Raw genomic sequence first — 11928 nt, forward strand, 5'->3', positions numbered from 1 at the left:
CTGTAATGGCAAAATAGTAACTTTAAAACAGTAGTTACTGCTAACTCAAGGCAAGCTTACCGGCAGTTCAGGAACGAGGGCATTTGATTAACAGTGTGAAACCATTGGGGTCTAATTGAAAACATTCAAAAGTTGTGGTGCATTTGAAAAATTTAGAATATTTAATATAAAGCCGTTGTAATTTTTGAAAAATGACTCAAATGACGTCATGTATTGCATTTTACTCACCTAACTGTTCCTAACTTTTTGATATAACAATTTTAACCTTCATTTTTTCTTTAAATAATAGAATCACACCTTTTTGAGCAATAGTTTTAAAAGAAAAAAATGCAAGCAGTTATTCAGCACTTTCTTGAAAGGTTAGCCGCTTATCTTAAATAATTGAAATCGGATGACCAAAACTTAAATTTGATGTATTTTAGGCCCTTTTATGAAATTACCTTGCTTTTTTTAAGGTCTCCGACTCTCCGTCCCCATCCGCCTGTTTCTGCACGTGCACGGGGCCACCTGGAGACTGGGACACGCACGTGAGGAGAAACTGAGGGAATGGATTTGTTGACCAGAGTGCGTACGTCAAAGATTAATGTCCTGACATCTTGTCCTGCCACGTAAAGAAAAAAATTATCAATATTTACTAAAGGGCGCCAAACTTTTTTATTATTTGCAATACCCCACTTCTTCTGCAGCTTTCAGCATGAAATGACGGAGATTTGACGCATTGGTCTTATCAGTGTCATCGCGTCAATGGCCCACGTCAGAAAAGTTAATTACACCAGTAAATTTGTGAATGAGTTTCAAGATAAAGGCCAATAGTCTACTGACGACACTTGTATAACATGCAAAAATCTTCCCTCAAAATTCTTTTCAAATCTCGATTATTCTTGTTAGATGCTCCTCATAAAACCTAAACGTCAAGCCCATGAAAAAGCTTCGGGCAATAATGCTGCGATTGCTTAATCTTTAAACCCAAAACTTCGTTCTTTGCTTAAAAAGAGAAGATTTCTCCACCGGCAGCGGGTCAGAGGTGCTTAAGGAAGATGTGAAGGGCATTTTCGTCGTCGAAGCAGTCACTCTCATAAGCTACGTCGCGGAAAAGTAGGGTGCCGGACGCCACCGTCTCCGAGAAAAATGAAAAAAGAATGCTGGAAAAATGAATATAGTGAAAGAAAAGAAGGGAAGTAAGTTAACTTTCCACGGAGAATCGATGCATTGTCGAGCGTGCGTGTTCACCGGTTGGACGGATTCTGCCGGTTCACTCCTTTTATTTTATTTTATTTTATTTTCTGAATTTATAACTTGAAGAAACAGCACCCGGCAAGAAGAACTGGTGGCATTTATTAAAAAATAGCCGATTCAGGGTATTGATTTTCTGCCGATGCCATGGTATTGACGGGTACAAGTAAGTCAATAGGGCACGGATTAACAGTGGCGCAGAAGAGTGACGCTAATGAGAATCGAACCTTGCCTCCCCGTCTAACAGCAAAGGCCCTACCCTACCCCACCGCACCCCACCCCACCCCACCCCACCCCACCCCACTACTCAAAACAGGAAAAAAAAAAACGTCTTTCCGTTGTCGCGTAAAGGGGGGGATATGACAAAATGTTGGGAAAGAAGGAAAAAAGAGGTTGACGGAGAATGCCGTAATTCTGCCGGACGAGAACCAAATTGTGGACGTAGATGAAATAGTCGAGGACGGTGGTTGAGAGGGGATTGATATAAAAGGTGGATCCCATTTTGGGGAGGGAAGGAGGGAGTGGGACACTGTATTGGGGGGACACATGGGTCGTCTCGTCCACGGTGGACCCACCTCTGGGTTCCCCTCTCTCCCTATTCTCTTGTTTTTTTAATTTTTTACCGTGTGATTTTCATTCTGTTTTTATTCCTTTCCTTTTTGAGTCCGCTACTGGTAATTACAAAAAATGTCTCAAATTGAAAAAGGAGGGAAACAGGAAAAGATTGACAAGAAAGGTTTGACAGAGAGAGAGAGAGAGAGAGGTGGGGGTGGGGGCGCTCTGATCGTACGGACGAATTTCATGAGTTGTGAGAAAGGAGCCCTCTCTCTCATCTGAGTCAGAAAGAAATCTCTTTCTGAGGAAGAGAGAGCGACAGGAGAAGCAGTGGGGGAATCCTCTCCTGTCCTCCGCTCGGAATTCCGTCCTCTCTCTCTCTCTCTTTGGCGTACAGCTCACGAGTCTCGACGATCACCGGTCTCTCTCTCTCTTCATAACAAGGGTAGAAACATACAGAAAGAGAAAAACTCTTTCTTCCCATAAAATCTCAGTCAGAAAACTATCAGAGAGAGAGAGAGAGGAGGACGAACGGAGAGGATGGAGGAGATATACGGCATAGGATCGCCAGTGGACTACTCGGACCACACGGTGATCGGGTCGTCGGTGTCGCCAGAGAGCTTCGTGTGCCCGCCAGAGTTCGCGTCTCCCTACTCGAGCTACTACTCCCCAGGCTCTGCCATCGGTGGCTTCCGTGAGAAGATGGCTGCGTCCGCTGGCGCCGTCGTCGGGTCGATGCCGCCGATCTCGACCGTGCCGGAGTCTTCGGTCTCGCCGGGAGGCCTCGCTGGGGTGGAGGTGGAGGAGGATACGAGGGCGGCCTACGCCGCGGAGATCTCCTCGGCGATGAAGGCGAAGATCGCCAGCCACCCTCGGTACCCGAGCCTCATCGAGGCCTACATAGAGTGCCGCAAGGTAATTAGACGAGAGTGGGAGAGGAATCACTATTCGCGGAAGTGGATTCGACTCCTATTGCGATCAAATTTCTCGATTGTTTTTCTTTTCCGTTTCTCCTTGTTGTCTTTCTACTTTACTCTTTGGCCTGCACAGCGTCCGGTGACCCTTTTCTTTTTCTTCTCACGCTCGTCTTAATGAACAATTGGTTTGATTGTTACGTGAAGTTTAAATGGTTTATCTTCTCATGTGTTACTCATCTCTCTCCCGCTGTCATAGGTTGGAGCACCACCAGAGATAGCGTCGCTATTAGAGGAGATCCGGCGAGAGAACGATGGCTGCAAGGCGAGTGCAATTACCAGTTGCTTCGGTGCTGACCCGGAGCTGGACGAGTTCATGGTGGGCATGCGTCTTCTCCTTCTCCTTCTCCCTTTCTGCTTTGCTGCTCAATAGCCCAAAAATATATATTAATCGACGAAAAAAGATCAAATAATATTCGTAGTATTTTCTTTCAGAGTGTTGGGTCATTTTGACCGTCACACACATCCGAAAAACTAGGGCAAACCAGTGCTTGCATCTAAACAAGGCTTTTGCTTTTCTTGGTTTATTTGTTTTTCTGCGTTTCCCGTCTGCAGGAATCTTACTTTGAGATCTTGGTGAAGTACAAGTCGGATCTCACGAAGCCCTTTGACGAGGCAACCACGTTCTTGAATAAGATAGAGAGGCAGCTCAGGAACCTATGTAGCGAAACCGCACAAAGGAACTGCGGTTCTGGTATGGTCTCCGCTTCGTCGCTTTCGTCTTCTCTTTATTTTTCTTGCTAGAGTATTTAGTTAAGAACACTTGCTTTTCTAGTTGGTTCTCTCGAAATGTGCTGTGATCTATGCTCCCCACAATGTTGTGGATTTACTGTATGTTCGAAGGTTTGCTTATGAGTTTGTTTATTAAGCTTAAACTCGTTGAACTTCGTGCAAAGCAACCTTATATATACATATACATATATATTTATATGTATGAGAGAGAGAGAGAGAGAGAGAGAGAGAGAGAGAGAGAGAGAGAGAGAGAGAGAGAGAGAGAGAGAGAATTGTCTGCTCGGCGTTGAACTCGGCTGCTGGTAAAGAGAAAAATACCCTTGTGGTGATGGTGCATGCAGTGGGGCTTTGATTGTGAATTGTTTTATCAACAGTGGCAGGAAGGCTTGCTTTTTGGGTGGGTGCTACTGCTGCCTCTGGCAGAAGCCGTCTGGTCGTGAAATCTTGTCTGTGTCAGCCATGCTTGCGGGTGGGCTTTCTCTTTTCTTCGTTTTAGCTGCATGCGTCGCCTGTATGCCATGTCTTGTCATGAAGAAAAAAAAAAACAGTTTATTCTTGGAGTTAGGCAGATGCGTGCTTAAGCGGTGCCACGGGATGGTTGGGACTTTTCTTGTATCCATTCTCATGTTTGTGCCATCTGAACAGTAAATAACTGCGAAATGTGAAGATGGGGAGATTAGAATTATGACAAACCATATGATAAGTTTTCATTTTTCTTGCACTAGATAGGAAATATAACACCTTGTCACCACCACACTATAATATGCGTATGTATGCATAGATGCGTTAATAGTCTACTCTCCATCGGAAAATGAAAAAAACAGCTGGATTAAGTAGTCCATAGATGAACCATATTTTTTGAAACGACATTGATGGCTCTTATTTTCCATCAATTTCTTGGTGTTCTCGTTATTCTTTAAAAAAAAAAAGTGCACCCATTCCCTGCGCGGGTCCAACTTTAGGAACATTTTGGGTTTTTATGCGTTTCTTTGAGAAGTGAAGCTGGCTCGTGGGTGAATGTGCACTTTGGGAAAGGTCATGGCTACAACTGCAGCATCCTTTGTGTTGCTGGCACTGGGAGAGTATATTTTATGTCTCTACCTCTTTGTGTTCGAATTTGTTGGAAGTTGGCTCATTCTTTTAGTGGGTGGCAGTTTGAGGCTGTAGGTGGATAGGTTTCTGAGCTTTAGGAATGTGTCACTGTAAGGTCAGGGGTTCTTTTCATTTGCATTTTGTGATGAGTTAAATCAAATGATGATTTCATGATTTCCTGGTTCCTGTCTACTTTGGTAGCGTCAAACTATCTTGTAGCTGTTGTGCCTGTACTCTTTCCTGCATGTCTAATGCTGATTTGAATGATCTGCTTGTTATTTTACTCTTTTTAGGTGCTCATTGTGCATTATGCAGTTTATTTTTGCTAGTTCTTGATTTTGAAGTCAAGACTGTTTAACTTCATGCCTCCTTGATCTATAGTCATTGCCAATCAATTATCTTGTCACTGAAGCTTGGTTCTCTATGGCTTTCTAAATGTATCATGGTACCAACGGTGTCTCTCCTTGTTTGTTAGGAGCTGTTAGTGCATGTTACCTTGTGTTGGAATTGGAATGTTGCAAGTTCTAAACCCAATGGTGCGATGTATAACTTGTGGGGATCTGCCTAACCTCAACTTTGCTATCATTTTTTTTTATCATGGTTGTCATGCTTATTAGATTTTGCTGAGTTTGAATTGTGCCTTCCATGTCTTGGTCACATTAGCTAAGGTTCAGTTGTAAGGTTCAATTGTGTTACTGTTTGATCCTTTGTGTTCTGGTTGTGTTCTGAGTTGGAAGCTCAAGATTAAACTTTTTCTTAGAAAGTACATATAAAAAAGAAAAGCAGCAGGTGGATGGGCCCGTGGTGTTGGATATTGATGTTGTTTTTTCTTTTCTCTGCTTTTGGTAACTGCCTTTTCCTCCGTCTGGTTCCTTGCACTTTCTACGTCCCTTGTTCATTTTCTACTATTACTCTTGCTCATAATTCTTCTAGTTTGGCCTCCATATCTATGCCTCACGCTTACGTCCCTTGTTGCACATTTCTCAATATTGGGGTTGCAGCTCACATCTGCGCTGTAACCAAGGCGCCTTCCAAATTTTAATCTTTTTTAACCTGGGGTTTTGTTGCATTCTAGTCCATTTTTATTTTAATCATGGTGATCGTGGACAAAATGATCAAACATTCAAACATTATTCTTTTGAAAATATGATGTGTGAACAATGATCTTACTTCTTGAGTGGTTCACATACTGTGACCATTTTTGTTTTAATAATATTGTTAGAAGTGGGTACTTAGAATTTTCTGTGTTGGATCAGGTGTCCGTACACTTGTGATGTGCCATCGTTTATTTTTCCTTGGTGGCATTCCTATGAGCTACCGTGGGACTTTATCTTGAACTGCAATGATATTTCACCTATTGTATGATCTTATTTCCCACACCCTGTTATTTGGAATCTGAAGAACTGTTTTCACTGTGATTTTCTTTAATTTTTTTATTTGTTGGTTTCTGCTTTTGATGTCCCTGGCTAACTTTGGTAATGTAACATGTGGAACTTGATTTTAGAAAGTGTGCTTTGAGGTGAAGAGTGCAAAAGAATTTGCACATTGAAGACATAATTAACCTTTTAATTCAATTACTTTGTCAGAGATTGTAATTCTATGGCTACGACTTTGTTGAGAAGTGTGTTGTGAATGAACCAAAACTATTCTCTAGGACTTGTTTGGGTAGTTGAATATTTTGGGTATTAGAAAATTTCTTAATTGTTTTTCTCTAGCTCTGAATGTAATAAAGTCTACCCTCAGATTCTTTCTTGTTTGCATAATGTTTCCCTTTTTCTTCTCTGTGATCTATTTTTCATTGCATCCTTGTTTCTCTTTTCTTGAAATTAGTATGTATACTTGTGGAAAGGAGGAAACAGAGATCAATGTTTAGGTCGTTTACTTTATCTGAATTGTGTTGGCCACGTGTATTATATATATATATGGTTGTGGTGAGAGTATCCACATTCTTTTTGAGGTGAAAGCTACAGTGGTGTATCACCTTTCTATTTCCAAAAATGTTATACCATTTAGTTCTCATCTGGAATTTCCTGTACTGCTATCATACCTTTTTTTGTTTATTTTATATTTTCTTAAGAATTCTTTAGTTAATTTATAATTCGTATTTTTCTTTTATATTTTGAATGCTAGATTTAATGGCCTTGTGATCCTCTGCTTTTCCATGACACAGATCGATTTTATTGTTTTCTCCGCTTGCTTCTACATAAGAGAAACTCCTCCAATATTCTGGTCTCTTCTGCAGGAACTTCTAGAATGGCTTTATGATCTTCACATCTCGAATTCCAGTGAACTCCCCTGAGCTATGCAAAGTTCAATTGATTGTTAGCGTGATTAAACTTTATTAGTGGTTGTTTTATGGATTTTCTGTTGTAATTTGAATTCTAGTAGTAGTCAGCACTTTTTTGTGTCTTATGTGAATTTTAATTTAAATTTTTAGAATTGGAGAAGCAACAAGTTGTGTACATTGGAAACAAATATTGGTAGGATTTTGGAAATGATAATTCCCCTGGAATTTTTTGAGAATATAAATATTTCTGAAATATGTCATTGAAACTATGGAGTTTCAGCTAACCGTCACTGCGGTGCTGAAATGAGACGTTAGAAAGTTATAAGTGTTGTGGGACGTCTGTTCAAGAGTTAATTACCACCTATTGTCTTCAATTATGAGGTGACAACCTTTGTCCAGTTCCATGGGAGTTTTGTTCGATTAGGTTAGTTGGTTATTGATGGTGGTTGCAGAACTTGATTCTTGATATGATTGTGTATCTGGTGCTGGATGAGTTGCCTTTCAGTTTGAAATGTAGTTTGCAACCTAGTCTTACTGGTTGAAACCTGATAAGCAATTGATCCAAGCCTGACACATGCTGGTGCTGTGTTGGGCTTTCCCTCGTGCCTAACGGGCTCCAATTGGTCTCTCACCTGACCTTGGTCTGGCTGGATTTCCATCCATACTCAAAATATGTGAAGCCAAAGTTCTTCCGCTGTGATGTCTTGTTTGTCTATCAATTTGGCAAAATAACCATAGTTTACATTATTCGGCCCTAAGTTATACCACTGTCTACGTCTTCATATGGTTTGCCTGAATTAATCCAGAGCTACTTGTGACAATAGGGACTGATATTAAAGCGTTGGCATGACTGGATAATAATTCTGTATTTATGCAGACATGAAGCATCTGTAATGAGTGTTGATATATTTAGTGATGTTTCACTTGGTCTAATAATGTTCTGGTGGTGCTTGATGATGTGCCAAGAGGAGTTTGGATGGTGGTAATGAATGGTGACGTGGGAATTGTGGATATACTAGAAAGCAACTTTATGTATAAAACCAAGCTATTCGGAGAATAGAACACCATTAAAGATTGATGGTTGTGATGGTGGTGCATTTGAGCATTTACTAATCGTTCAAAACTTGGACTGAGATGGATGAAAATGGTTTCCACAGTGAACTACTAATACATGGAATGGGATGATTTGGTTTTCTTTTTCTTTATTTTTAATGTTGGGATTGCCTAGCACTTCTTATTGTTCATGGTACCTATCATGGTGCTTCTTATTGTTTCTTTGTAGGCACTATCCTTGCCTAGCACATTTTTTTATTCTTTTGTGCTAACTAGGCTTAGAGGGCCGTGGTCTGTTGATCATGTACATTCAACATGTCATGATCTTTTAGATGTTTGGGGGGCCATGGACTGTTGATCATGTACATTCAGCATGTCATGAGCTTTTAGATGCTTGGGGGCCATGGTCCGTTGATCATGTACATTCAGCATGTCATGAGCTTTTAGATGCTTGTCAGGGCCTATGCCTTCTATAACATATCCTAGCACCCTAGGTTGATTCTGCAATTCAGCTGGTTCAATTGGGTCTATTGGTAGTTCATTCAAGTAAATATGATGATGTAATATAATGTTCTTTATCATGGTGGTAACCTGATGATCTTTCTATCTGTTGTTAGCTTTTGTGTGTGCTTCTGCAGCGGGTGATAATGATTTTGTCTAGAATCTCAATAGACTTTGATTATTTGCAAGTCTGTATTTTCGAGTACTAGATTTTGTCGCATATATTAATTCTTGATGATTTTGGGGGACATAGATGAGCAAGCTGGATCATCGGACGATGAATTGAGTGGTGGAGAGATTGAAGTGCAAGATGAAAATCACCGTTGTCAAGAGCATGATATCAAAGCGAAACTTCTACGTAAATACAGTGGTTACCTGAGTACCCTGAAACAAGAATTCTCTAAGAAGAAGAAGAAAGGGAAGTTGCCGAAAGAAGCTAGGCAGACATTGCTTGATTGGTGGAATTTGCACTACAAGTGGCCGTATCCAACGGTATGATTCTGTGCATTTATTCTGAAACTTTATTCGCTATTTTCTAGACTTTTGGTTTCGTGTTGATGTGTGCTATGATTGTGCATCATATTGTTGTCCTAAGGGGTGGATGGTGTGGTGGTTATTGTCTCCTACTTTTATGGTGTTTTGCTGCTTGATCATTGACACTTGTTGATCTGCCTGGATTTTTCCCATTTGGACATGGCAAGGTCTCCAGGAGGAAGTACTATGGCCCATTTAGGAACTTGAAATCCCCAAATGCTGATGACATGTGGGGCTGACTGCTGAAATGCCTAGTTTGGTCCTTGCTTCAAGCTTGTCTTTTGATTGGGCTTCCTTATATTCATTGTTGCATGAATTGCTGATTTGTGTTTCCATTATTGGTTGGCTGCATGGAATTTTCTTAAATGATTGTAATTTGGTGACTTGCCTTGTCCTATAAGTAGGTCGTCTTAATTACTGAATTTGTCCATTAGAGCTTATTCATGATGATCGGATGATTCTGTGAATAATGATGTTTCACACTAATCAAACTATATTCGCTTAAGCAGATTCATGTTGCTGCAAATTGTGGACAAGAATTTAGGCTATGTCACCCGGGTACCGGTACCGGTACAGCACAGCAATTCCAAAAAATGTGGGTACAGGGACACTGCTATATATATATCACATAAATACAAAATAAATTCAAAATAAACTGAGTATAATCTAAATATATATGCTATATCTAAAATATATATTACATACTGAAAATATGAAATTATAAACTGAAAATATAATTATAAATTATAAATTGAATACAACTTGTATGTATGGAGGGTAAAATGGCATGACCGGGTGTCGACGCCTGTCGACACGGGGATACTCCTGTCGACACAGGTACGGAGAGCGAGTTGGAGTGTCCAGGTACCATAGAATTTAGGCATTGGTCCTTGTGCCTAATCCTGGAGATCCAGTTAACACTACAGAGGCTTGCATTTAGCGGAATAGGCATTGGACGAGTCAATCCCGGAGTTACATGACTAAATCACTAAATTCCATACCTTTGTGAATGTGTCTCTATAACGAACTGAACCATTGTTTAGTTTTGATTGTCATTCTGGTTAATAATAATACACTTGATTGTTTTCTATTCATATGTTCTGTAACTTTTTATCTTTGACTGGGCTCCTATGACAACTCCATATCCTCGTTTTGAGCATGTCTCTGTTACACACTGAACTGGTTTTCAGTTTTGCCTGTGATTTAAACTAAGCAAACTCTAGATTGGTTTCTTTCGATGCATTCTGCCTGTTTAATCTTCCAAGCTGTTGATTGTCTTCACTGTGCTTTTCTTGAGGTACCTGAATCATGGCCTCAAGTTTATCCAACCCACTTGTCTCTGCGAAATATCATGACTCTTCCCTAATTCTAGTATTTTCTTCATGGGTAGCTTGTGGTGAGACCATCCATTTTTATTGGCATGTCATGCAGATACTCCATTTTGACTCTCATTCTGTATCCTCACCTGCTAACCAAATATTACTGTGAAAACTGGAGCGGGTGGTAAGGTATGTTTGCTTAGATGTGGGTCATATCCCGGTATTTTCTATTGGCAGATATAGTTGATTGTTGGTCAATCCAGAACTTGTAATTATTTGATCTGATCTCCGGTCAGCTGTTACTGGGATAAAATTCTTTGTTTGTTGTTTGTTAAGGCCTGAAATTGGAGAATTGCCTGAGTTTGCTTCTGGAACTTTGTACTGAAACATTTTATGACATAATATAATACCAATATGCTTTCATGTCTTAGACCTGCGTCAGTGTTGGGCATGCATGGTGAAACATAAGGAGATCCCTTTTCGGTTCTCTGTCGTCTTGGAACTTTTCCATTTCTCCATCCACTTCCTAAAGAGTGTCCCTGCCATATGCGTTTGTTGAATGCTAGGAAGATGGCTACCGAAACTATAGTTGGTACTGTCTCCATTCTGACAACAATGGTACTCTGTACTGAGAAAATTCAGTAGTAAATACCGTGTTGTACTGGTATCTGAGGTATCTTGGAAAATTCCAATTAATCCTTCAATGCTTGTTCACGATCCTGCTCTTAGGTGGTCTTAACATACACAATCTGTGTGATTTCTCTTGTAGTACATTATATGTTTAGATTATGTGCAATAGTTATTGATGTCATGGTATCTTTGACTGATGTTAGTAGTTGATTCATGGTTGCATTCAGATCTTATCCCTTCTGGGTGAGATGATCACAGCCAGCCTGAACATCACTCTCAAAAAGTTTCCCTTCACATGGTTTTTCTCGATCGAGTTTATATATGAACTCTTTGTTAGTGAAATGCTCAAAGATACCTTTCACAATGCAATCAAAGATAATTAAAGCATCATTTCTGCTTTGTTGCAGGAAGCTGACAAGATTGCGCTGGCAGAGTCAACTGGGCTTGACCAAAAACAGATAAATAATTGGTTCATAAATCAGAGGAAACGCCATTGGAAGCCTTCTGAGAACATGCAATTTGCTGTAATGGATAGTCTTTCTGTGCCTTTTTTTGAGGAAGACTGAGGTGGATTCCCCTTTCTTTCTTTGTATATTCCTGTTTTGTTCAAACTCAATTGAATGCAATGCATTCTTTTATATTGTGTTCTGCCTTTGTCGTCAAGTATCGTGATGTTCCGGCAGTAGCAGTTATACATGCTGTCTCAGTCACAACTGCTAGTCTGCTACTTGCATCTCTTCGTAGACAACAGAATTCTGTATGTGCATGGAGGCATGTGTTTATATCCATAAAATTAGGATATGAATTACCCCTTGATGGAGTATGGGTATCTCAACGTATCCTGCTTTTTTTATTTAAATGATGCGTGCGGACTACCCTTTCTGGAACATAATCATGATTTTCGTGTACTTGAAAAGACACTTCCATTTTATAGTACATTAATTCTCAAGTATATATCTCATGGTGCCAAAATTTTGTATAAGGCATTGTGAGTTTTCAGTAATTCTTGCTTCATTCT

At 40.2% G+C, this 11928-nt stretch overlaps 1 protein-coding gene across 1 annotated transcript; it reads left to right on the forward strand.

Moving 5' to 3' along the window:
* The first annotated feature begins 2328 nt into the window (after positions 1 to 2328).
* Positions 2329 to 11476, forward strand: LOC149827114 (homeobox protein knotted-1-like 6). Its single transcript, XM_090018435.1, has 5 exons — positions 2329 to 2703; positions 2962 to 3081; positions 3318 to 3456; positions 8681 to 8919; positions 11318 to 11476. Exons 1-5 carry the CDS (start codon positions 2329 to 2331, stop codon positions 11474 to 11476), a joined length of 1032 nt encoding a protein of 343 aa, XP_089874561.1.
* Positions 11477 to 11928: the final 452 nt, after the last annotated feature.

This window comes from Nuphar pumila, chromosome 10 (assembly GCF_984573655.1).
Source record: "Nuphar pumila chromosome 10, dmNupPumi1.hap1.1, whole genome shotgun sequence".
In the NCBI taxonomy this organism is placed as follows: domain Eukaryota; kingdom Viridiplantae; phylum Streptophyta; class Magnoliopsida; order Nymphaeales; family Nymphaeaceae; genus Nuphar; species Nuphar pumila.